Genomic DNA, 27,753 nt, shown 5'->3' on the forward strand with positions numbered 1-27,753 from the left:
CTCATATACAAGAAAATTTGCAGGGATCTTAAAACTTAATTTGCTTGATGTCTCTATCTTGAATAGTTTCCTCTTGAAGGATTTTGAAATAATTATTTTGGCTGCTCTTTCTACAATATCATCCAGTCCTCATGAGTTGGGGCACAGCTCAAACTCCACAGCTTCTAAGAGCATGGCTCGACAGGGTTTTCAGCCCTGGAGCTGGTTTAGCAGCTTCCCACGCAGCACCACTGATAATCTCAGGTTGACACAACAGCGTGCTGTAAACTGGATTACCGTGTAAATTTAAAAAAAGCACAGGACCTTAAAAAGAGAAGAGGGCTGCATTATGACTGCAAGTGTTGAACTAATTTTTTTTGACTGTCCTTTTATTTGTTGAACTTCAGAGGTCCCTGAAGGTCAGGCTGTATGTTAATTCAGTCTGTACAGAGGCTCTACCATCTCTTCCAAAACACTGAGCAGTAGGCGCTTCATGATATGACAAGAGGTGATAGTTTTAAAACTAGAAGAGGGTAGATTCAGACAAGATAGAAGGAAAAAATTTTAACGATGAGAGTGGTGGAACTGGGTGCCCTTTAGTTATTAATATTTGTATTGCTCAATGTGGCATTGAACAGAGTATCTGATGATTTGTCTTGTTTTCCCATCTGTTAAGGATGTTTTTGAGGATCAGTTGCCCTGTACTGGTAGGTCAGAAGTATGTGCTTGACGCAGCTGGTGTTTACTTTCAGTGGTTGCTGTCAGGTTTTGCTTTAGTGCTTTATTGTTCTTTTCAGATGATGTTTTTCTGAGGCGTATCACGAGGCAATTAATGAACTTACGAACAATTTGCTGTATCTGATGTGATTGTTGCACTAGTATAATAACATTAATTGAAAGGAAAGAGCTGCTTAGCTTGAGGTTAAATGTCAGATTGAGGTTTCTTTTATTCACTTTCTCAAAAATGCATCATTTAATGTGAAGTTTCTTGCAAAGAAGTTCAAGTTCTTTCTATAGGCTGCTGTTCTATTTGTGTTTTCAGTAACACCAAGCTGAGCATGGCAGTACTGGTCCTGAAGAAGTAGTGGTAATAAAATGCTCATGGAATCACAGAATCATTTAGGTTGGAAAAGCCCATGAAGATCTTGGAGTCCAACCATTCCCCCAGCACTGTCCCATGTGCCCAGGTGCCACATCCACACAGCTTTTAATCCTTCCAGGGATGGGGATTCCACCACTGCCCTGGGCAGCTGGGACAGGGCTGGACAACACTTTCTATGAAGGAATTTTCCCCAATATCCAACCTAAAACTCCCTTTTCACAACGGAATTTTCCCCAATATCCAATCTAAAACTCCCTTTTCACAACTTGAGGCCATTTTCTCTCATCCTGTCCCTTGTTCCCTGGGAGAAGACACTAAGATAATTTCACTCTGATGAACAATTCACTTTTGAATATTAGTTTCCTAGTATGCTGTACTTCAAAAGAATATTGTGCTGCCTGATGTTAGGATGATGGAGCATTGGAATGAGTTGCTCAGAGAACTTGTGGGGATACTAAAAAGCCACCTGGACACAGTCTGGGGCTGCTGGGTATAGAAGCCCCTGCATGAGCAGGGAGGTTGTACAAACTGACCTGCACAAGCTAATGGATGGCTAAAATTAAGTGCTTTGTAGAAAGATTTTATTACTGTTTTGTAATGAATTTTCACTTCAAGTACAGGAGCCCAGTTGCTTGTGTAACCATTTTTATTTTCTTTTCCTCATACCTAGTGCTGACTTAAAGCTCCTGGAAGAAGCCACAATCTCAGTCTGCAAGTCTTTAGGTAAGGAGTTGTGCCATCTTTTTTCCATGTACTTTACCAGAAAAATTGGGAAACAGCATCCCTGTGCACAGTCATGCCTTTAGCATTCTATTTGTTTATGTTGCACTAGAAAGATTAAAGCAGTGTGTAAAGAGTGTTTTTATGTATATCCCAAACCTTTAGAAACTTCCATTGATAACTGTTTTACGGAACTTGATATGACTGAAAGGTTTAAAACAAGTAATTCCGTCTTCACTTTGTCTTTTGCACTTTGCCCTTTAAGCTGATCAGTAAGAAGAAAGAATTAGAGGATGAAAGGAAAGGATGATATAAAATGTGATCAGTGGTGTTGCAGGAAGGTAAAAGGTAGTTGTGAAGACCGGCCCAGTTTTCTGACAGGAGGCTGTTGTGCTGTAGACAAGTCTGGGAAAGGGAGCAGTATGAGTATCCCTCATTTGGGATATTTAATATTATTAAGATTATTTAATATTAGTTATATTTAGAGAACAGTTATGGACTAGTAAATCATGTACTGGAAAATCTTGAAAGAAGAATGCCTGTACAGAAAAACAAGACATACTGTGCTTTATTTAGAAATATGAAAGATGTTGAAGTTTTGGTTTTTTTCTATATATTGTTTGAACTAGGTAGTGTCAACTTACACATGCTTTGTAATTGTATCTTATTTTTCCTCATCTAGTTGAGAAGAATCCTCGAACAGGAAACCTTGGATCATTGATTAAAGTCTTTCTTTCTAGAACCAAAGAGTTAAAAATTTCAGCAGAATGTCAGAAGTAAGTTCCCAGAAAAGAGCTGTGTATGCCATTTAATTTTTAAAATGTTCCTTTTGTTGCTAGCTCTTGAATTTTTTTACTCTACTAATTAACATGCTCGCAGACCAAACCTTAGAATTCTCTTAAACTGTTGTTTGAAACAGAACAAGTGTCTAGTACTTTTCTAAACACAGAAACTAAGTCTAATCATTAAATAGATTACTGGGGAAAAATACGTATTTGTGTGTTAGATTAACACATTTTTATATAAATGGTGTAAGTTATGGATGCTACTGGCTTAGAGCTGTTTAAAAATCATCTGAACTTTTTAGTTGAAGCTTAATGTATGAGCCAGTATTCTATCTTGGAAATATTTCAAATATCTGTATCTATAAATATGTATCAAAATACTGCCTTCAAGTTATGTCATACAGCTGCCATTGGTTTTTTTTGCCCCTTTCAGCAGTAGGATGGAACTCCAAGAGGTTACTCCTGCAGCACTGTGGGGTTTTTTTGCAGGAGGCTTTCTGTAGTTGTTCCCTCACACCCACAGATAAATGTCCCACTCTCCTCAGATCTGGGGCTGCAATTCCTCCTTGTTCCCAGGAGTGCCATCAAGTGGTTCGCTTGCATCTAAAGTAAGAAGTTACTTGTTCCCAGATAGCTCTGGATTTTAATCCAAAGATACCTTGAAGGTACAGCTTCAGGCAATAGCTGACTCTGTGCTGTATGGGCTTCCTAACAGTTGCTTACTGGGACTCAAAGAAATTTTATGCAGCTTTCATTGAGAAAACTTGGAAAATATTTATGTGTGTTGCATGAGAAAATCCTGCTGTATGGTGCTCATGAAGTCCATAAATGCCTGCTGTCAGCTGAAGGCTATTTACTTGGGGAAAAAGGCTAAGGTTCAGGGAGCCAGGAAGCTTTCAGGTCTGAACCTGTCGGAGGTTTTTGAATGTCTGTGTGCCTTGAGTCCATAGCATCTAGAGACCTCTAGAAGTTTGCTGAACTGTTAGTGAGTTCCTCAGAGAGTGGTACTTCTGTTGGCTGTGGTGTTTTTAATGGTACAAATGTAGTTAGGGATAAGGTTGTATTTTCTAAACTACTTTTAAATACATTCCCATTGTGTTTTCTGTAACATCAGCTGCAGACTCCCTGCTTAAACACGTTGGCTTTTCCTTGCTTTAACTGTAGGAACTTTGTCTACTCTGACATTTATTTTCTTGTGGTTTTTGATGCATGTTTGCTGGTGAAGCATTACTGATTCTTGTTTGTTCCTGCTTCTTTTCTAGCCACCTCTTTATCTGGCAGGCTCACAATGCACTGTTCATTATTTGCTGTTTGCTGAAAGTATTCATCAGTCGAATGTCAGAAGAGGAGCTGCAACTTCATTTTACTTATGAAGAGAAAGCAGGACCAAGCTCATATGGTGCGTACACACAACTGCTAGTGAAACAAACATCCCCTGAGAAACTTAAATGTCCTGATGGCATGTAGGGACATGGTTTAGTGCTGGACTAGTGAGTTAGGTTAATGGTTGTACTTGATCTTAAGATCTTAAGAGTCTTAAGAGTCTTTTCCCTAAATAATTCAATGATTCTATGTTTTGTAGACTGAGAATCCCAAACTTTGCTTTAAGACTAGAAATTAAGTACTAGAGAGTTAGGTGTCACTTAATCTGGCTTTTTTTAAACAGTTGTTGAGATGTGGTGCTGTAGACCTACCTGAGCTTTAGTGATTTTCATACATTTTGAAAGGTGTTAATGGTCCTCTTCAGAGGAACAGAACAGAATTGGGGTGAAGCTGACCACATATGAACATTGGAACGTTGATATTGCACCTTTTTAATGCATCTTTTCACATATTTTTCATAAACCAGCAGCAGCCACAGAGTGGAATTAATGCAATTTTTAGGGATCTAGGGAACAAAAGTTATAGTACTATGGTTAGAATTGACCCATTGAGAAAACAATTGCTAAAATTTAATTTGGGGGCAATAGCTTATACAAGAGTATAAGAGAAGTCACAGAATTTAGGCAGAATTACTAAAATAGGCTCATGTCCAGGAAATGGAGTATATGTGACATGAGATGGAAGATGACAGGAGAGATGCTCAAGGAAGAAGCTGTTACCTTTGAATAAGAATAATACAAATGCATTCAAAATCAGTTACGTTACTGCAAAAAGTGCAGCAAAAAGACATTCTGAACACTGTCGGCCACAAATCTCTGTGTAGCGCTGTATCAAGATGCTCTCACAGAGTGCATGATGGATAACTCTGCCACGGGAGCCTTGATTTCCTTTGCTTTAGTGTAAATCATGGAATCATTTAGGCTGGAAAAGCCTCTAGGATCATTAAGTGAGACAGCTAGCCCAGCACTGCCAAGTCCAAGTCAAAGTACTGTTCAGTTTGTAATTGCACGTTGTTTGTTGCATAAAGCCTAAAAAGCCTCAGAATGCTAGAGCAGTGTGTGTGGATGGTGTGAGGACAACCAAAAGTGTCTGACTGTGGATTTCCTGCAACGAGGACACGTGCTGAGAGCACCAAATCACTGCTTGCTCATCAACAGTGAAAACTGTTCATTAAAATCTGTTTAACTCCTTGGCGCCTGCCAGTGCTCTGGGGAAATCAGAATTGTGGTGCCAAAAGATTAAGTGCTACATGTTGAAATGGTTTAATGTATTTAAACTGTGATGAGTGATCTCCAGGAGGGAAGTCAGCTCGCTGATGCACTGGAAAAGAAAACCTGCTTGTGTATAAGCTATCCCTGCAGACTGCCTGTGGGTTTATTCCTGGATTAAAAAAATGGCTCACCTCTTGCTTCAGTGTACAGCACACCACAGTGGGATGGGTGGAAAAACTGAGACTTTTGTCAGCTGGAACCCCTGCGAGATCCTTATTCCTTGCACTGGGAGTTCCTTGCAGTGTGGTATGGAGAGTGATTCTTGTCACCAGTGTAGACCCATGTTTATACCGTGTCTAGTAGCACTTGACTGTAATTCACAGTGACATTTATTAGCAATAATTTTGTGCATATTGACGGCAAATGTACTTAGCAATTACCTCTGAGCAGATTGTTCATGGGATGTTGTTGTTTAGGAAGGTAGTTGTGTGTGGTCTGCTGGTGAGACAGGAAGCGAGCCTCTCCTCGGCTCCTCTTTGGGTTTCCGGTTGGAGATGGCTCTTGTGAACTTCCTCAGGGTATTGAGGTTCATAACATGCTGAGATTATGTAGCCATTGAGTTTGATTCCTAATAATCTTATTTTTAAATATCTACAGAATGTGCTAATAAGGCGTGTACCTTCCAATAGCTCCTATGCTCAGCTGTTGGAAAGTGGAGTATCGTTCGTGAATTGTAATAAACTGTGGCTGTGCTAGGGCCTATTAGAAGGAAACAGAAGAAAATTAAGTGTTTTGTTGTTTGTATTTTTATAATTAAGTGTAGCTTTCTTGAATTTTTGGTTTCTATTTTTTGGGGAGGAAAATATTCCTATTATAGATTTTATTTATTGTTATATTATTAATCTATTATTATAATGTTATTATTCCTATATTCCTCTTGATTTTACATGGATTTATTAGTACTTTAATGGAAATTTTACCATCTTTGGTGAACATGCTTTTTAAAAATTAAGTTCTTAGTCACCCTTCCTGTTTTTTCATTTACCAGAGTGTGACATTATTTATAATTCTTCAATTGTGAGCATGATAAAACAAGCCTTATAAAAGACATTATTATACGGACTGTATGATGTAAATAAAATATCCATATTTAAAAAAGCTTTAATACAGTGTCTGAATTTTGAAGTTTCTGTGTTTCCTTACTGCCTGGTGAGTAGTTATTGGAAAGAACAGTACAACCACCCAGCAACACAAACAGCCCCTCTCCCCTGTGGTCCGTTTTCATATGCTTTGTTCAGTGTCTTAGCCTTCTGAGAAAAGGTTACTGTTCTTTTCAGGATCATCTCACAACTCCTTTGGAAATCACTCTGTGGTTGTGTTTGTTTCCCTGAGCATCACGTTTTTATCCTTCTGGTTGGATAATATATTCTGGTGCCATGTTCTCTGATTTAAGTACAGCACCTGGGAGCTCAGCACACATAACTGCAGTGTCAGCTTGTCAGGATGCTCACACTGCAATCAGGCACTGCATCAGCACCTGCTCTGGAATATTTGGCGAGTCAGGGAGAAGTGTGTAATGATAATCTGTGAGAGTCCTGTGTATGGAAAATATCCCTGTCGCTGTCTGCTCAGAAATATATGCTGTATGACATGGCCACTATTGTTTAGGTAGCATTTTTTATAATTGCCTTATCTGGAAGGATTCTCCTCCCAGAGTTTGTACTTCATATGCTTTCACTTTATCTAAATGTCCAGTTTGTACTTTTTCGTGCTAGACTGTGCTTGAGACTCAGAAGAAAGCTGTGCAATTGTGCTTTGTGTCATAAAAAGGGATTTTTTTGAGGTTTGAGTGCATGGGTGTACTTTAGCCTAATGAAGAAATTGCCCTGGATTGACTCCCTGCTAACATCGCTGTTTATTGATTTCCTTCAAAAGAAGGCCTGCCATTAACAGAAATGCATTCTTTTTGAGAGGTTTCAGATGGTTCTTTAGCCCAAGAAGTGCAGCCTTTGCCTCTTCATCCATAATTGGGAATTTCCTTATAATTTTGGAGAATATTGCACAATTTTGATTGCAGGAAAATTCACAGAGAGACTAAACCCATATACTTTAAGATTCAGCTGAAAAATTCCTGCTATCAATAAATCCCAAACTGGAGTCAGCATCTGCTCAGCTGATTCTGGAGTTAGTCTCACTAACACAAGTCATTAATCTTTCCACTGTATCCCGTTTCTGCACAGTCTTTAACTGTATTGTGACTCAAAGGTGTAAGAGAGCACATGCTGAGTACTGTATTTTAAATCAGACCATCAATTCATTTCACCTGTTCCTGTAGTAGGAAGCTTTATTTATTATCTGTAGAGAAGTTTTTAAACACAAGGCTACTAAGGGCTGTTTGTGATGTAGTAAAGCAAGTATGAGGACATGGTGAACACAGTGTAAAAATAACAAGACATTTAAAGCCTTAAATGATTTCATGAATGTTTAGCTATCACATAAAGGAAATGAGGGAAGGCAATTAATTTATGTACTCATTATTCACACTCTTAAGTAGAAGCTGGAAGTTTGTGAGAGTCATTAGAGCTGAAGATCAAACCACAAAACCTAAGGAAGCTTTAAGTCTATTTTGCAAGGAATTACTTATTTCATTACTTTTGTCCAGGTTCTTTATGAGTAACAGGGCAGAAAAACAAGTAGCATCTACGGTGAGGATATACCTTGTTATACCGGAATATTTTATTAATATTAATATTAATATTCAGCACATCCACCAGATCAGGTCTTATCAATGTAGTAGTTAGGTTCTTGAGAGGATGGAGTTGGACTGGTTTTAGAATTAGGGCCTCCTGGCATCTCTACTTTCCTCTGCATAAGACATTTTGTCTGTGTATAGTGTGTGCTAATCCAGTGCCTGTAATGTATGTAACTTCGAAAAAAGTAGAACCAAAAAAAATTAAAATGTATATATACATATCTCAAACCCAAACCAAACAAACCCCACCAAAAAGTCAGAATCCATCAAATTACATGCAAAATGAAATAGTTCACATCTGAGGACTTAAATATAACTGCTGAAAAAATGGTACTTCAGCATAACTGGACATTTTAAAACCTGTGTGATTGCAGTCACTTCTGCACTAGAGTTTAGAAGATGCACCTATGATTCCTCTCCCTGCTCTAATTTTATTTGGGCAGGTTCACCCTGTACTTACTTTCCCCAAGGCTTTACAGGTCTTTGATTCAAGTATGTGATCTATTAATGTGAATGAGTCTTGTGTGTATTGTCTTTATCCTGCTATTGAAAGAGGCATTGTTTGTGAAAACACAGAGTGTTCCGTGTTTATAGCTCTGTCTCACGTTATAGATTTGGCTTGCATCCTCCTCATTGTCTTGGCAAGATGAAAATTAAACAAGAATGTGTGTGCCCCAGTTGGGAAAAGGATACAATAATTATTGTAGCTGAATGACATTGATTACAGCAATTCAGCTTTTTAAAAAATTTTAAATAACATCTTTCATTCTACATGAATGTGCTAACCCGGTGTTTTCTTGCTTTATTTTGGATATTGCCTTGAGGGAAAAGCCTTCTTTCATATTCAAATAACCTTATTCTCTTTTCAGATGAGTTGTACATATAGTGTGGTAGCAGAAATGATGTTTTAAAAATGCACTCACTTTACTTTTTTAACCTTTTTCTTCTCACTTTCTTCTGTTAGGAGAAAAATTGGGTACCTGTTGGGAATTAGTAGCAGTCTTGCTTTATAAGCATTTTCTAGGTTCAGAAAGCCTTAGGAAAATGTCACATTCAAGTTACTTTAGAATATATTATCTGTGCTCTGTTATTGGCTGTGGTTTCTGTCCAAGGTTATATGCTCTGAGCAGTTCTTGGTTTTACTAACAGGAGCTGCATTGTGTTACTCATGGGGGATTCTACAGAAAGGAAACCACGTTTCCGTGATAAAAAACTGATTTCCTTTAGAATGTGCAGTTCACTAGGTGACAATTTTTAATGTGTTTTTAATAAACTGATTGTGGAAAGAAATAATTTTGCTTTATAGTGAATATTCCCCCTGGTGTGCTTCTTAAAATTGAGTTCTGGACTCAAGAACAAACTTGGGTTAAGCAGAGTAACACTGCTGTAACCTGGCTATAATGCTGTGTTTATGGCAGGACTTATTTATTTGAAAATACAAAATAAACAGGCATTTGGGTAATTATTTTGCTGCAATGCTGTAATGCAGAGGATCAGCTATGCTGTTCCTTAGCCATTCAGCACTATGAAACCCTTCACTTCCTTATGATGTTGCAGGTTTCTCATCATTATTTTATTTCTGGAAGCAGAATAAATCTGATGAACCAAGGGATTTATCTTTTGGGTTTTTTTAGTATTATGTGGTAACTTAAGTGGTTTAATAAGCTTTTTCCTCAGTGAGTCTTAAAAGTCTTTTGTTACAGTTGCTTTTAAAAATTGCTGATGTAAAATACCACCAGTTTTATTGCTTAGAATAGTTGCAAGTTTTTAAATAATTCTGAATCACTCCATGCATTTTATCACATTGTGTATGACTAGAGAATGATTTCTGTTCCCTTAAAATGCACCAACTTGTCATTGAAATGTGTAAAACTTCTTCAATAAATATATATATTCATGAAAAAATTGTACGTGTATTACTCAAGAGCAGCAGTGATGTGCTCAGTGGCTGCATTCTTTTGACATTCTTTTAGAGTATTGCTCAGTGTATGTTAGACAAACAAAACTGCCTCTGATTACTCTTCACTTGGGTTTATAAAACTGAGTGGGAAGATATGTGAAGTGCAGGGAATTTTGAGAGGAGACTTAACTGTGGACCAGTGAGAAGTCACCAGTGATTAGTTCAACTGTTAGTAATAACACTGTTTAATATGACCTCCTCTAAGTAGTAAAGGAAGGTTTGATGTGCTAAATGTAATTCCCACAATACCAGCATCTCATTTAATTTATGCAGTTGTTATTAGTTACTTTTTTATGTAAAAAAGCGAAGGCATCACCATTTTCTCTGTTGGTAATCTCAAGTGCTTTCTATTTCAGGAAAAAAAATCCTATCTCCTTTAACAGGTATAACTTCTAGTGTTTGTTCCTTAATTAAGATATTGATCGTCTGCATCTGTGTGTTTGAATCTTCGCTTTGTTTTGGTGTTTGAAAACCCAGAAATCCTTTAATATGTTTCTTTTTTAGGAACAGAGTGTGAAGACCTCATAGAAGAGTTGCTGTGTTGCCTCATCCAGCTCATTGTTGAAATTCCCCTCTTGTAAGTAGGCATTTTTCTTTTGGCTTTTTTTTTTTTTTTAGTCTTCTTTTATAAACTGAGCATTTGAGAGCATGAAACTTGTAGTAATGGGATTATAATGTTTATGTAGTTGTATTTGAATGTTCCATGTGATGGAGCAGTACAGATAATGATAAGCTGCTGCCAGTACCAGCCCTGAATATTCTGTTGGAAGAAGTACATGATGAACGTCTCACACAGCAGTTCAAACCATCAACAGAAGTTATTCCGTTTGTTTCAGGTACCCCTGTCAGCACACAGACAATAACTGGTGGAAATGGTTGTGCTCATGGTACAGGGGAAGGTACAGTGGAGGTGTCACTTCAGCTCTGGGGTATGCAGTAAGGTGAAAACTAAAGTTCTTCTGCAGTTCTGTGGGGGTTTAAATTGCAAAAATAAATCATATTGTGCTATTTAATACTGATTTCTGAAATTCCAGTGAATTGATGTCTGGAGAAGGGACAAGAGAAATGAATAAGTGGAATGTTTCTGTAGATCTACAGATTTGTTTATATGGCTTTTTTTTCATGCATCTGTTGTATTTGAGAGATGTTGATTCCACATTTTGTTGGGATATGTGTCATAAAACATACTTCATTATGTTTTACTATGTCCTACTTTTATTATGTCCTACTTTTATGTAGGAGAGCATGCTTTGTTCCTTGGAAATAAAAGTGTTCTTTCACTTTCGTGGAAGTGTTCTGATGAGTTTTAACTTTTTTCCCCATGATAAACTTTATTAAAGGTAGAGTGAGCAGTGTCCTTAGTGTTAGATTTCATTGTAGTCTGTGCCTAAAATGTAGTGCCCCAACTGAAGCATCATGGCTTTGGAAGAGTTTCATATTGTCTGTTACAGTGTAGTATAAAGCTCTGCTATTTTGTAGCTGGGATTGTTCTTTTGGTTGGAAAACTGACAAAGATGCAATGTTTTTTGAAACGTTGCTGTCATTAAATACAGCTCTGTCAACGTTAACGCGAGGGATTTGTGTAGGTAGAGTGTAATGAATTAGTGGTGTGATTCAGAGTGTCATTCCACAGAGCTTGTCAGGACTTCCTGGAACAGATACAGGCTTTGTTTGGAGCGGATTAGAGGAAGTACAAAGGGCTGAGAGGACTGTGATATACAGACAAGTTCATAAATCCTGCAGGCTTTTATTTTTCTTTCTTGGAAGTACCACTGTGTGTGTGCAGTCCAGTTCCTTTATTCTGCCTTTCCAGCAGAAGAAAATACACCAGCATGATTGTTCCTCACCCATTTCAACAACTGAACCTGTCAGCATCTTTATTTCTGTGTGAATGTGGTTGCTGCAAATGGAAGCAGCTGCTGAAAGCACTTAGATTACTATAAAACCTAGTGATAAAATGGGAATATTTAAATAGAAAATTATAAAGCCTGTCCATAATTTTAATATTCAGCTATATGAGAAACCATAAGACAGAGATGTGGAAGATTTTTATTTTGTGGTTGGGATTTTTTTTGTCATGTAAGTTTTTTAGCTAAATTTCTCCTGAAATAGCATGCTGCTGATTGCTAATAAAATTCTAACAAAAATATGTATTACTGTCTTGTTTATCACTAAAATACATTTAACAGTGTGATAATGTCTTAACTAAGAATTTTGTTCCCCTATCACTGAAGGAGAAGTAGGTAGGGGAAAGGAGATATTGGAAAACTTGCTTTCTCTAAAACACAGTCCAACTATGTTCTTTATAAAGATGTTATAAGGTATTAGTTTTTTATTAATTTTGTTCAAGGGAGTGATCAGGATTGTTTTCATAGTGAGTTTACTTCTTGCTTACCTCCCTCTCCCTGGTCAGATATCACTAGAGATTCTTTCCCTATTTTGTTTCAAGGGAGTAGTTAATTTCTGTCTTTAGCTGGAATGAAGCAAGAGAATTGCAAGTCTAGTATGTGAATTTGGGGAAGGAATAGATTGAGTGGAATACATGAAATATTCAAACTTGTTATGATTTGTGTGTCAGGACTTAGGATCACCTGCGAGAGAACAGACAGCTTTGGCAGCATGCAGTGACACTGTAACAGTGTCTATCTGTAAACCTGCTATTAAAGATGAATTTTTGTTATGACAGACCATTAAAATCTCCATGCTGAGCTGGTCTTCAAAGTGTCTTTCAGAGTAGCAAAGATTTTGTTAGGAGCATTCAGTAGCCTTAACAGAGGATTGTGACAATTAGTGTGTCCCTTGGGTTCTGTAGGTGCAGTTTGATGAAAGAGTGTATACAGCTGGCAGCTGCCGTGTGAATATGTTGCATGTCTGCACCCCAGTTTAAGTTTCTATTTTTCTCCTTCACTGAAGCTGTAGCATTATTTTTAAAGCATGGAAGGCCATCTCCATGTTCAGAATGTAGGAACAGAGGTACCTGTGCAGCTGTCTTGCACTCCTTCCTTTTAAACTTGTTCTCAATGTCACATCAGGTGCTTGGGATACTTCTGTGTGTGGTATTTTGCAGGCATGATTGTTCCAGGCTAGTTGGAGAGCAGCCCTGAGGAGAAGGATTTTGGGATATCTGGTGATACCCCAGAGGCTGTGAGAGGCTGGACATGCCCCAACCATGTGCATTGGGACCCAGAAACTCCCCATGCCCTGGGCTAATCCCCAGCATGGGCACTAGGGGAAAGGGAGTTCTGCCCCTCTGCTCCGCTCAGGTGAGACCCCACCTGCAGAGCTGCCCCAGCCCTGGGGAACAACAGCACAAGGACCTGGAGCTGCTGCAGCCAGTCCAGAGGAGGCCACCCAGATGCTCCAGGGCTGGAGCCCCTCTGCTCTGCAGCCAGCCTGGGACAGCTGGGGGTGCTCAGCTGCACAAGAGAAGGCTCCAGGGAGAGCTCAGAGCCCCTGGCAGGGCCTAAAGGGGCTCCAGGAGAGCTGCAGAGGGACTGGGGACAAGGCATGGAGGGACAGGACACAGGGAATGGCTTCCCAGTGTCAGAGGGCAGGGCTGGATGGGATATTGGGAAGGAATTGCTGTCTGGGAGGGTGGGCAGGCCCTGGCACAGGGTGCCCAGAGCAGCTGTGGCTGCCCCTGGATCCCTGGCAGTGTCCAAGGCCAGGTTGGATGGGACGTGGGATAGTGGAAGGTGTCCCTGCCATGGCAGGGATTCGGACTGGATGGGCTTTAAGGTCCTTTCCAACCCAAACCATTCTGGGATTCTAAATGTAAGAGTTTGGGCTTGGCAGGGATACTGAATTCATCAAGGCTCCAATCTTTTCCTGAGTATGGGCAGATGTCACTCACCTCTGAGCTTGCTCTAGTTATCAGCATTGGCAGAATAAGCTCATTTCTGCCTACAAAACAACCTGCAGCATACTTCGAAATTGCAGGTGGATTGTCTTTCTCAGAATGATGTGGGATGTGGAAGAAGATAACTGTCAAATCTCTGTCCCTTATTATGAAACATAACTTTTTTGTTGTTGTTGGGAAAGGCTGCAGAGCCTTTCTGGGAGGCAGAGCATTTCTGGGAGTGTCTCAGTTTTTACAGGCAATTTAAGAAAATCTTTCTCAAAGTTAGTTTGTATTGGAAAAGGTAAATGTACTTAAGGGCAGAAATAGGTTGCAGTAGGGACCCTGGGACTCTGCAACATTGTGATGCTGTGTCTGAGAGTTATTAAAAATGTCTTGAATTACCTTTCTGAAAAACAGGCTGTGCTGCATTGTACAAAATGCCAGGGATAAAAGTTTCAGGTTTAATTTTATAGAAAGTACAGTTTTCAACAATTAGACTTGTGCAGTCCCTTATAACACTTGTGTTACTGTATGTTGATGTTTGATTTATGGTTCCCTTGAGTGTGCTATGGATACTCTGCTTTTTCTTTGGTTTTGCTAATGTTAGCACGCAAGAGTGTACACTAATGATTCGAACTGCATAGTCGGCAAAAAGATACAATGTTAGTATTTAATTGTATGACTTTTATGTAGAAACTATTGCTAACATTTTGTTGCAGGATGGAGCTCCCAAAGCTTTAAATTATAAAGGCTTCTTTCAGCAGCTTGTTAAGAGCTGGTATCCATAACTGAACATCTGGTTGTTATCAGTGCATTTTCACTTCATTAAAAACTATAAATGCATGTGGAGGAAAAATGAAATACTGTGATCTAGTTACATCACTCCTAAGTAGCACCCTGTGGTGCCAGTACAAGTTAGTTGATACTTCTATTAAATTCCCTTATTTTCTCTAGTTATGGTTGTTTTAGGGTGCAGTCTTAGTTGTTTGGAAATTTAAATGTTGACAATGTTTTGACTCATTTAGGGATGCTTACTGCATTTTATGGGAGCTTAAAAGTCAAATGTAGGAGGAAGAAAGGCAGTATAATTGATTATAAAGCTCTACAAAATAACTGCAGTGTAGGAAAGGTGCCATTTACAGATGATGAGAAATGTTTAGGCTTTTTTTCTTGCCAGTTATGAGCAGCAAAGAGATTAAAAAATGTTTTCTGTTCTAGCTCAGAAGTGCCATATTTTAATTATTTTTGTTACTTTCAAAAGAATAGGTCAGAATAGTGCTTTTTTAAAAGAGTCTATTCAAGGAATTTTTATCAAGATTGTAGTAGCTCCATTATTTGGAAAGCTATGTGACTTCTGCATTTTTGGCAACTCTGTCTCATCATCAAAGGCAAACTTCCATCTGTTGAAACTGAGGTTGAAGGTAGCAAAAACATCCAAACTGAGAGAGATTTGTGTTGCTTCACTTTGATGAGCCTCAAAGTTTAAGACTATTGTGCTCTGTTTAGGAGGGATCTGATTCATATAATGGGAGTTTTATTTGCTGCTGCACCTTGGGGTGGTGCAGCAAATGAAATGTATTCATGTATTTGGAAGATTTTCTTAATCGCTCGTTATTTCTGATGGTAGATGTGCAGTGTTTTAAGTGTCTTAAATATCCTGAGTAGGAAAACCTTATCTATACCACATATTCTTACTCTGTTCTAGTTTAGTTTTTATTTTAGACTTAGATCTGTATTTCTCTATGACCTATCTGTTCACTAGGTAGGCTTTAACTTGTAGCAAACTTCCTCACCCCAGAGCATATTATCAGAAGTCTGTACAGTTTTTTGTATATTGTTCTGTGTATCAAATTCCTAATAATCTGCTTTCTGATATGGTTTTCGGCCCTGTTTTCACAAAAGATGGTGGGTGTTGAAAAACACCTGGTTGCAGGTATTTGGGTCTCAACAGCAAAGACACAGAGAGACTGTGGAGCGGGTCTGCCTTTCACTTAGGCTGCATCACTGAAATGCGGGGTGTGATTCCTGTGGTCTGGCTCTGTGTAGAATCCTCTGATGGTCTAATGTAGTTGTTTATCACCTGGGTCATCTTCTCTTTCCTGAGGATTGGAAACTACACCTGGGAGTCACTGCAGCTGTCCAGTTTTAGGGAATTTGGGCTGTTCTCTTGTGTTCTGTTGTTTGAAAAGTAATGCCTTTTAATTAGTTTTAGTGGGTATTGGTAGTATTGGTAACAAGACTTCATGACATAAAAAGTAAATAGTACATAATGCAGCTTCTCTGTGCAACACTTAAAAGTCCAGAACTTCTAGTATTTTTAATCCGTAGGGGGAAGCACTAAATGTCAGTGAGGTGAAAATGTACACAGTCACATAGAGGGTTTAGGAGCAGGTCTGTGAAAAAAGGCTCTTGAGTCCAGCTGTCATGTCAATCCTTTAGGTACTACCTTTAGGGTATTTCCATATTGTTGATGCTCCAGGGGACAGATGGGATATTGGGACGGAATTGCTGTCTATGAGGGTGGTGAGGCCCTGGCACAGGGTGCCCAGAGCAGCTGTGGCTGCCCCTGGAGCCCTGGAGTGTCTGAGGCCAGGCTGGATGGCGCTTGAAGGTTTAGTGGAAGGGGGTGGAATGAGATGAGCTTTAAGGTCCTTTCCAACCCAAACCATTCTGGGATTTTTTGTTTTCTCACCCTATTGTCCTCCCAGTTGAGAATACCCACTGTGGGGTAGATGCAGTGCGAAATGTCAGAGATGCTTTCTGCTTCCAGTCAGTGTTTGCTGAGTGCCCCCTTGGGACATCTCCCAAATGTTTGGAGTCAGCTGTAATGAGTGTAGACCATTATCAGCTGCCAGAGTGCATATGTGCCATCAGTGAGTGTAAAATTAGGAATGATTCCAAGAGGAAAGATTATGTTCTCTTTGAGTTGTTGTACTTGTGTCCTGAGGCTGATAGCCAGATATTGTACTTGCTTTTCAGTTTTCAAAACTGATCCTATTCTCTGTGGTGACTCCTCTTTCACCTTTCTGGTGGGCCCTCAGGAAGCAGGGAAATGAAACCTGGTTCCTGTATGATTTGAGACTTTTTGTATGAATCAGCCCTTTTGGCAACTCTCCTAAATTAGAAAATGGGTTACCTTTTAACCTTTTAATACTCGGAGTAGACAGCTCTGGCTGGGTGAAAGTTCAGGAAAATATTTGAACAGGGAGGGGGCTTGGTGTAGAGGTAGGAGTTGAAATTTGGAGTTTGGTTTCTGACTGTTCAGGATGTTTGCTCTATAGGTGTGAAATCATTTATGAGCTCTCAACCTCTGTGTGCTGATATAGAAATAGCTGCATTTCACTGAGTAATTAAAGTGTTTACAACAGCATGTGCCTTCAGAGTGTTAATTGGAGTCCGTAGCTGAGATTTTCCTCTATGGTGCCTCTGTACTTCACCTTGGTTCCTCTGTCACAGACCTCTCTCACAGGCAGGGAACAAAGCTGAATGATTGGGAGTACAGAAAGCACTTGTGAGTGGTGCTTGGCCTTGGAGCGAAGCCAGCAGCAGCAGGATGGTGACACATAGGTAGATTGTTGAAGTTCTTGGTAGGTGATGCTGATAGGAGGTCATCCACATGGTTTTGAATGGATAAAGCAGATGCCAGGATACTGGGGAGCTGTGGTTTTAACAGGACCATAGTTCTTGTTCTGTGTGGGGTGATTACATAATTTGGAAACAGTATTTAGGCTAAGGTTGGACGGGGCTTGGGGCAACCTGGTCTAGTGGAAGGTGTTCCTGTCCATGTCAGCGAATGGCAGTGGATAAAGTTTAAGGTCCCTTCTAACACAAACCAGTCTAGGATTTGATGATTCTAATTTACAGGTTTGCCACCAAAGTTAATAAATAAAATAAATCAACTACTATGTATGTTCCTGGTGGAAGACAGAAGAGAAGTCATATTCTCTCCAGTCCATATCCTGGAAGAATTAGGTACTGCACCAATTTTTTCTAATGCAGTACTACTTTAAGTCTAAATGCAGTGTTGCTTTAAAGCAGTATTGCCACGGCTATAGAGGTCCCAGACGAGCCCACCATCTCTGTTACCTACTTGACAAAGCAGATTAAGATGGAACGTGGTGCTGACTTAGCAGAATTTATTTCCTGGAGGCTGTGGACTCTCCGTCTCTGGCAGTGTCTAAGGCCAGGCTGAACGGGGCTTGGAGCAACCTGGGACAGTGGAAGGTGTCCCTGCCCATGGCAGGGGGTGGGACTGGATGGACTTTAAGGTCCCTCCCAACCCAAACCATTCTGTGATTCTAATTTTTGTCTTTTGATTTAATGAGTTGTTATCTAAAGATTACTGTAATTCAAACATCTCCTTGGTTGTTTAATTTGAAAGTTTTTATTGAAATTATCTGGCATTGTTTGCTTTTGGAAGGAATCCATTGATATATCAGTTTTTCATTGAAAGGTAGATACTAAACGTGTTAAATACATGCACACATTTGTTATGCTAGTATCAAGGAATCTTGCATTTTGGAGCTCTTCATTCTATGAAGAATCCATAATTTAACATAATCTCAGATACATATGATATGATGTGTCTTTTCCTCACAGAAAATGTTTATGTATAAGGTCTGTTGCCAGAAATCAGTTTTAGCTTGGCTGTCACATGTGAGAACCTGGACCTGCTCTGTCCAAGGATGTCACTGTATATGAAGTGTGATTCCAGGAGGACAGCTACCTGTGATAAGAGGAGAACCCAAATGCAGGAGAGAAATGACTGCCATGATTTCTAGACTTCGGTCTATCTCAGATTCTTTCCTTGTGAAACATGCATGTTTTGAGAGACAGACTTATAGTATCTGCTAGCTTGTCTACCTGCTATGGGAATATATCTCCTCGTGGAAAGGAGAGAGAGAGAGAAAAAGATGAAAAAATTGAGAATAACTAATGAATCCCCAAAGAGAAAATCTGAAAGGAGAAAGAGAAAAGACTTCTGCATGTTTTGGTACATTGGTTTATGAAGTCCATTTATGCAGAGCATGATCTCTATCTGTGGATTTTTTATTTGTTTTGTAAGACACTGGAGAAAGAAAAAAAAATGCCACAGAAGCTCAAAACAATATGCAGTTATTCTGGCTTTCTGAAATAACTAGCTAAATAATTTTGACATGTAATTGATACATGAGTTCATTATTTCTAGTTTCCTCCTTATCTGCAAGCAAACAGTTTTCAGGGGAAGTTGGAGATCAGCATAAATTCCATGTAAAGTCATACTATATGACCGATATCTTTGAATAAAATAAAAAAAAAAAGACCTCCTATTCTATAGTCTCTCAATATAAATAAACACTATTTTCTTTGAAGTTGAAAGAGGTTCCTGGTAGTTCTTGTGACCCTTTAGAAATGCTTGAGTTTCAGAAAACTGTACATTTGACCCTTGTTGGAGAAAATAATTTTGCTCTGAAGCTTTATCCTTGTGCTGATAAATTAAGGGTGACTGGACCTGAGGGGTTACCCCAGATATCAGGACCCTGGTTGTGTTTATGTCAGAGCAGATTTAATTTGAACAGATTCTACAAGTTTGAGTGGAGTGTTTCTACAGTTAAATGTGCCCTGTCTGGGTTTTGAACTGAGAGAAAATAACTCACTAAGTGGGGCTGCTTGAATTTACCTTTCTGTTTGTATTTTCTTTCAGAGTTATGTAAGGATATTGAAAGCAGATTTTTTTCCTCACAAAATGTACTTAATACAGTACAGTAACCTCTTTATTTTTTTATGCTGATGCTTATCAAAACAAAATAATTTTGTAACATTTCCTCAAATTTGCTACTCCATTTGTATCAGTTATCATAAAAATAAATGAATGAATAATTGAAATGGAGAAAAAGTATACTAGACCCCAAAATTTGTTTCTTCTCTGCATAGTGACCCAGTGCATGTTGTAGTATGTGATGAAGTTATTACCCTTTTCATTCATCACCTTGGGGTAGGAGACAATATTCTTGTATTCTCAGCCTTTGTCATAATGATAAGTGTCTGAATATATCTTTTTGTAATATCAAAAAAGTGTTTTTCCAAACTGTTGTTTTTATTTTGATAGAAAACCATTTCTTAATTTTTTTTTTGCTGGTGGCTGAACCTTTGATAATTGATATGTATATATACAAGTCCTCTTTGCTTTGCTTGGGACGGGATGCATGTGGGTGGTGGATTGCACAGTGCCCCTGGTTTGGAGAGGGAGCAGGAACTGTTCCTAGTGCAACCTTGCTTCTGGCTGAGGTGAATTTGCAGTGGAACCAGATCAGAGTGTAACCTCTGGCCTGATCTACTTACCAGCATTTACACTGGCGAACTTCCTCAGGAGTGGGCAAAAAGTCAGGTAACTCGCAGAGAGTAAAAGTAATTCAAAAGGACATCATGATTTTCAGGAAAATGTTACTTAGGCAATATGTCTCTTCCTGACCCATAACTTCAAATGTTTGGGGTTCAGGTATTCAAATCAGGCGAGAGAAAATGAAAAACAGTGAGTTTGCACAACCTTCACTTTTAAAAACATTTTTGTATCAGAGGTGGTGTGGTTCTGTGGATTGTGATCCAGGAAATTGTGATTCCAGTTTGCTGTTGACTTTGAGTAAATAACTGCACCCTCTGCAGAAACTCTGGCCTGGAGCTGCTGCAGAAGAGTTTAATTTAAGCTGTCAGTGCATTGTAATGCATGAAATTCTTCTTTTCACACTTCACAGTAATGCATGTTATTTACAGCATACCTGGCAGCACACTTGAGAATATTAATCTATTTGAATGTGTTAAAAATTAGACTGATTTCTTCTAAATAAAATCCTGTGTGTTTCAGTGAGGCACACCAGCTCTGATCCTGAGATGAGTGAAAATCTATTTTTTTCTGGCGTGAACTGATTTTGCTTTGGGAGATTGCACTGTAATTCTCAAATCATCATTGTTGGAAAGAGCGCTTAGTTTTATGCTTATACCTGTTCTAACTGTTGAGAATAAAATTTTTGGAAGGTGACATTGTAACGAAGAAAAATTTAGCACCACTGATTAAACAACATTGATGCTGATTTGTTCTTTAGTGTTTTGAATTTTTAAAAATCTGAAATAGAGATACTATTAAATATTTTCATTTGGCAATAATAAACAGATTTTGAATTTCCAGTAGGTCCCAGGTCAAAAAACCTTGGTAATTGTTGCAGGGAAACTGTTGTAACTTAGTAATACTGGATTGTGAAGCATACTGTGGAAATTAAATAGTGGCAGTGGGAGAAACATTAAAAGGACTTGTGGTAACAATAATAATACTTAATAACAATATTTCTAATGAACTACAGGATGGTGCTGTTGCACCAAATGAAGTACCTCCTTTTGGAGGACGTAAAAATGGTCTTTGGTTGAAAGCAAGAATGATACTGGTTCATGTCCAAGTTACTTCATTGTGTTTTAAAAGGTTTCTTGCAGTCTGCAATTTGTTACTGATTAAGGAGGCAAATGCCATTTTTCTCTCCCTTTTAAAAACAAGATTTGTAACAAAGTCATTATAGACAGAGGTGGGAACAGAAAACACAAGGTATTTTTAATAGTGTGCCTGTCATCCACTCTGCTGCACAGCTTTTCCTAATCAGCCTGAGCTAAATGAACTTTGCTGAACTGTCAGTATTTAAGCATTGCAGCTCATTCTTTGTGATTATCTGTAATATCTTGAAACTTTCTACTTCCCTGTTACCTCAAAAATACCATTTAAAACTGAACAATGTATGTGGTATCCTGATACCCTGAGCGTTTTGTACACTTGAACTGGCATTTGTGTATTACATTCCTGGCAGATGGAGCTAGGTGGACATTCATTTCCTCACTTAGCATGATGGTTTTGTGACAATTTTGTTTAACGGTACAAAGGACACACTTCTGAGAGATATTTATTATTTTTAGGAAGAAGTCTATCAATTGCAACTTGAGTGCTACGAGCAATACTTCTTTTTACATTGTTTTGTCTTTTAGCATATGAAAAAAATGCTTATTTCTAAGAAAAACAACCCATTTCTGGTATGAAATGATTCTGGTTTTCTTGAATTTGTTGTTTACATGTTCCCAATTGAAACACTCTGTGCTACACAGTGTATAACTTCAGGTGAAGCTACCAAGTATTCTTGGAAATCAGCTTGTAAACAACCCAGTAGATTAATCTCTGTAATTTTCCCCTTTTTTCTGCAGAGATATTACGTACAGCATTTCTTTGGAAGCCGTGACAACTCTCATTGTGTTCCTCTCCTGCCAATTATTCCACAAAGAGATTCTGCGAGAGAGCATCATTCACAAATACCTGATGCATGGTCGATGGTATGTCCTGCTCTGGGGTCTTGTCTAAGAGCAAAGCAAATGGGTCTCTTGTTTAGGTTGTTTGTACCTGAAAACAGAAGGCAGCAAAATGGTATGTTCATAGAAAATTTGTTCTGCTCAAAAGGAAGAAAACAGAAAAGCAAACATCTGTAAAGGCTCTTGGAGGGTTTTAGGTGGATATCTCACAGCCCAGTCTTCAGTAAAACTATTTTGGAAATAATTTTTGTATTTTGAGGGTAGTTTCATTAACTTAAAACAGCATTTACTTTTCAGGATGTTTTTTTGATTCAGCAATGAGTCTTGTAGCACTGCAGCCTAGAGAACTCAGGTCCCTCAGAAATGCTAGAGCTTTCTTGCCATGCAGATAAGTAGCAGGCCTTGGAAAGTTGAAGACGTGCTATGCTGAGCTGAAGGGAACACTTAGCCGGGGGTAAACTCGGTTGTGTGAGTAATACCACTTGTTCTGGCAGGTTGGTGGTTGTGTTCAAGTACTTTGTTACAGTGGCTTACATGCATTTTAATCAGGCTCTCATTCATCTTCTTTCAACTTCGAGTTCCATGTGGGCAGATTTTTCATAAATGTATTTATTGTCTGGTTTCCTGAAGTTTCTACTAAATGTAAGAGAGAGATACTGTTCTGATATGCAGGGAAAGGAGGGAGGCTCAGCTTGGAGCACAGGGCAGACTTCAGCCCAAAATAGCAGCAGGATGGAGCCAGAGCCTCAGGATTTGTGGGGTGTCCTGGTACTTCAGTCTCTGGACTGAAGGAATTGAGGGTTTGGGGGAAAATGGGGAATATTTGGGGGAAGAGTTCATATGTGGTCTAAGAGGTCTGATTTGGGAGTAGGAGGTGCCTGGCCTCTGGAGAGAGATGTGGGAATTTGGTGACTGGGAATTGAGAGCAATGTGAACACCTGGAGGGGTACTGGTGTGATGTCCCACCTGTAAGGAGAAGGGAGCACCCAGGATTTGTAGATGCTCATGATCAAAAGGAATGGCAAAAGTCAGAGGGTCTGCAAAGTTCTATTAGTAAATTACACACTTGGCATGGAAAACAGTGTGTTTGTCCCTGATATCCCAGGGTAAGTACAGTGGGGTTTGGATAAAGGGGGGGGAGGGGGGCAGTGAAAAGAGAGAAAGAGAGGGACACAGAGAGAGAGAGAGAGAGAGGGAGAGAGAGAGAACTGGATCAAAGAAAGGGAGAGAAAAGAAGGAAAAAGAGAGAGATCACCAGCCCTGGCTCCAGTGTTGATCCAGCTGATGGGATGTCCTGGGGCCTTGGGCTTTTTGGGGCACCTTTGAGGCTTCCCCTCCCTGGAGAGACATTTCTCACTTTTTGTGCAAATCAGTTCTCATTCACAGTCAGTTCTTTCAGACCTTTCTGGAAATGGGTTGGAGGCTTTGGGGTCTTGGATGGTCTTGTTCGCCCCTACGGTCCCTGGCCCTTCTCAGCCTCACCCCGGCGCCTGCGCTGAGCCGGGCTGTGCTTTTCTGCAGGAGCCACAACCGGGGGGTTTGTCCCAGAAAAGCTGCCCTTCCTCCATAAGGCCCCTTCTCCAGCCACATCGTGGTCTTTCTCATGTGTGTTTTTACCAACAATCCTTGGCTGTTATTCCCAAAAATCCTTGGTTGGCTCCACACCATCCATCTATCGGTGTTTGGGACATGCACATTAGCCCCTCACCTTCTGGGCTTCTGCAGATGGTTAGAGAGTACATCATAACAGAGCTCCTGTCTTTTCAGCTCTAAATCAGATGGGATGGGAACCAGCTCTTTGTTTCTGTGGAAATGGTACTCCATTTTGTAAATACTGTAACTTTTCAGTTAAACCCAACAAATTCTACAGGCATTTTTCAGATTCACTGAAATGATGTCGGTTGTTTCATTGATCTTTGGAAATTCATAGGGTCGTGGAATCCTTGAGGTGTGAAAAGGCATTTAAGATTGGTTGTGTGTGGAGAGATGCTGTTGTTACCTGTTCTGTGTAACCAGAGCATGGAGTAAAAACTGAACAAATACAGTGTTTCTTTCCATTGCATAAATATTTTTCCAGTTGTGTCTTGAGGTAAGTGAATATAACGATTCTACAAACTAACTGGTTTACTTAAAAGTACTATTGAAAAAACAAAAACCAAAAGGCAGTTTCCATGATTCTGCTGTGGAAGATGCTCCTGCAGACCCCTTCTGAAGTCTGGGCAGCTTTGCATGGGCAAGACCTTGGTGTTCTTTCCCTTTCCAGTCTGGTCAGCACTGAGAGAGTTACTGGCCGTGTTTAATGCCAAACGCCAGCCTTTGTACCTTACCTGGACTTCGTTGTGCCAATTTTTGTGAGTCAACTAAAGCTGTTTTGTTTTTTTTCCTTTCCAGTCTCCCATACACCAGCAGACTTGTGAAAACGTTGCTATATAATTTCATTAGACAAGAGAGAAGCCCTCCTCCAGGGACCCATGTTTTTCAGCAGCAAACAGATGGAGGAGGACTGCTCTATGGAATTGCATCTGGGGTGGCAAGTGAGTCTGATTTTCTATAAATTGTACTTCAGACCATATGAAGTATTGCCTTCCGTGTGCCCTCTCCTGCAGACACACCTGTAGCCCGTTTCTTTTTCAGCAAGTGACACTGGTGTAAAAAAGCTATCCACAGGCCTGCATGGCCCGTCTTGGGATGTGTTAGAATCTGAAGCAATTATACCTGCAGGACAGCAGATGGTAAAAGTATCACGTAGTCCCTGTATTTTTTTATTGACACATTAAAAACCCCTCAACCGACCAACTAGTGCCCTATTTGATGAATCACATACTTCAAGTTACTTAAAATGTTGTAAGAAATAGTTTTATGTGCATATTTTATTTTTTACAATAACTCAGTGGATGTGGTGACCTGCTCTGTGGCTCTGCTTGAGCAAAAGGTTGGGCTAGGTGGTCTCAAGGGGTCCGTCCCAGGAGGGTTCTTTGATGTAAGGGAACAACCTAGATAGGAATTTTTGTAACAGCGTGTGCCTTTCCCAGTAAGCTGACTAATGTTTTTTCCTGATTAGTATGACTAGATTCTGACCTTTCCCATGTGGACTGTTTGCTGTAGAGAAATACCGCCTGAAGAATAGCAAAGACTTGATGCCATTTGTTGTTCAGAAAAAGGTTTCTCATTTTTATTTTACTATTTTGGTTGGTTGCTGCTCCCTTCCCCACACCAGATGTGTTTTATTGGTATATAAAAATCCGTCCTAGAGGTTTTTTCTTTTCCACCAAATAAGAATAAAACATAATACACTGCTAACAGCAAAGGTAGATATTATTTTGTTTCTCCCCGATAAACTGGAGAACACTTTGCAAGTCAGTTGCTGTTAAAACCGATACTATTTATTTAGCTCTTTTGTGAAATCCATTCACTGGCAGCCTCCTGAGGGAATATTAGAGTTCAGGCCGCAAGGGGCCTGCCAGGATTTGCAGTCGGAGGCAGTGCCCGCGTCTCTCCTCACGGCGGCAGTAAAAGCGCACGGCTGCTGCGCTCAGCTCCTTCTGCGCCCCGGGTTACACCCGCCGCGGCCGCGCCTGGCTTCTGTCTCTAACATAAACCCAGCGCGAAGTAGTGCCTTGGTTCGCGATTCACTTACACACACGCCAGATTAATTAAATTGTTCCTTACAGTTCCTTTATTCGAGTCCCATCAGGTATATTCTTTTCCTTCATTTTAATTGCAAAGGGATATTGCTCTTAATATGTTTTTCTAAAGCAGTTTTCAGTATCTGGTTTGTAGTTTTGCAGTTCTTACTGCATATTTTAGTACCTGTTATTACCTGAATAATTGCTGTTATTTATGTTATTACTAGTTCTGATCTCTGTAGTATCTTTCTGCCTCAGTGCAGCCACAGGCAAAACACTTCTTCCCCTCTTCTGGTTATTTGACTGATTTGGAAATCCATCCATATTGCCACCACTCCAGCCTCCCTCTGTAACACTTCTCACATCATATCCCCCATGACTTTTTACTTGTTGTATATCAAGTTTCCATTTCTTAATGCAAACTCTTAAAATTTCAGCCTACATCTGTTCTTGTCTCTTTCTACACTCCCACCTCCTTCACTCCTCTTGAAACATTCCCTTAGCAACTACCTTGGCAAACGCCTACGCTTGTTTTCTTGCTTCTTTCATGAGTACCTGAAGTGCCATCTCTTTGCCCAGCAAATTAAGTGTCTTCATTTAAAGCTTTAAGAAGAGGAGCCTTTTTAAAGAGCTTTCTAATTTCCTGCCTGTGAAAAGGGAAAAAAGAAGTACCACATCCTGTTAGAAAATAGAAATGTTTTTTCTATCCATGCCCAGATGGTTGGTTGAAAGTTTTTTAAAAATTATTTGCCTATATATGATGTTGGACTATAGGTGAAACTTGGACACGGTAGGATTGTGGAGTAAATGGCATAATTGCCTATCTTATCTCTGAATTAACTCTTAGCAAATCAGTACTTTGGTTCGTGTAGCATCAGGTACATGGGTAGAGTGCAGCACAAATGAAAATGCAGCAACACGAGTTGATAATCTGTTAGGAAACAGAAGTGAATTTTAAACAATGAACAGCTGTGGAAAACTATGATTTGATTTCTGTATTGTATTACTTTTGTGTATTTTGTAATCTTTACATAAGAGAGATTGAAAAAAGAATGGAAGAACTGAAAACTCCTGTGTTGCTCACTGCCTTTTAAATACCACCATAATGCTTAAAGTAAGTTTACTGAAGTAGTCTAAATATAATCTATTTGGGATGAAAGGAGATAGGAGCCTGGTTTAAAAAAAAAATATTTTCAGTATGAAATTTTGAGGCCTAAAATAATTATTGTACTTGTTAATTATTTAACTTGATACCACTGTCATCTGTATGATCATGTGTAATGTTATTCATGTTTCATAGTCACTTGCACTGCAGCAGGAGATCAACAAACTCTTACAAGCACCGTATTTAAGAACCACCCTCCTTTTCCTTCCTTGTGATTCAGCAGGAGTGATAATTATACACAATATGAGCAGAATTTTACCCTTTCCCACAGTTAACCTTCTCCTGCTTTTCATCCTTTGTAGCCTGTGTTTGTTTCTCTCGTGAGCTTCCTTAACTCTGAAACCACATAGCCAACATCCTCACACCAATTACTTCTTGGTTTGGCCTCTGACTGGATCCAAGTTGCCTCTGTGCAAGGACCTTTCTCCATCCTGGATATAAAATACCTGGATTGGATTGTCCTGCCAGTTCTGTTATGCTCCGATAATTAAAGAAACAATGGTGGTTTTGGAAGGAGGGGAAAAATAATGGTATTTATTTTTGTAACTTCATAAAGGAGATTTTTCTCTACTGAGTCAACTTTGCTTTGTCTTTGTGGTCTTTCAGTAGGTGTGCAAAGTAATTGTAAAGTGCCGCTAGATCTGGGGCAGTGTTGTGAAGCATAAATGACATTAATATGCATGGCAGGAGAGTTTAGATATTAGAAACTCATTTATTGGAAACTAGAAATTAATTATTCTTGGTTCACAAAGCACATTGAACCAACTTACTATCAAACCCAAGTTTTTTTGTTGGCTCTAAGTGCCCTCTTCTTTTTTCTTGAGATTTATTAACATTTGCCAATTCATAGTCTACAGTCAACTAAGTTGAGACAACTTTTTGTGGACAAGCAATTTTTTATTAATTAGTCATT

General features: G+C 39.3%; 1 protein-coding gene across 5 annotated transcripts in view; it reads left to right on the plus strand.

Annotated features, from left to right (window-relative positions):
• DYM (dymeclin) overlaps positions 1-27,753 on the plus strand; it is a 212,316-nt gene that overhangs the window by 20,217 nt on the left and 164,346 nt on the right. For 3 of the 5 annotated variants that reach the window (XM_069001243.1, XM_069001244.1, XM_069001246.1), the window contains exons 3-9: positions 1,752-1,804; positions 2,484-2,577; positions 3,849-3,985; positions 10,397-10,469; positions 10,729-10,821; positions 21,948-22,073; positions 24,441-24,583. In XM_069001243.1, the coding sequence (XP_068857344.1) occupies positions 1,752-1,804; positions 2,484-2,577; positions 3,849-3,985; positions 10,397-10,469; positions 10,729-10,821; positions 21,948-22,073; positions 24,441-24,583 (719 nt within the window). The remainder of the gene's footprint in view (positions 1-1,751; positions 1,805-2,483; positions 2,578-3,848; positions 3,986-10,396; positions 10,470-10,728; positions 10,822-21,947; positions 22,074-24,440; positions 24,584-27,753) is intronic. The other 2 variants (XM_069001245.1, XM_069001247.1) reach the window with 1 other exon arrangement.

The sequence above is a fragment of the Aphelocoma coerulescens genome, assembly GCF_041296385.1.
Source record: "Aphelocoma coerulescens isolate FSJ_1873_10779 chromosome Z unlocalized genomic scaffold, UR_Acoe_1.0 ChrZ, whole genome shotgun sequence".
Classification (NCBI taxonomy): Eukaryota; Metazoa; Chordata; class Aves; order Passeriformes; family Corvidae; genus Aphelocoma; species Aphelocoma coerulescens.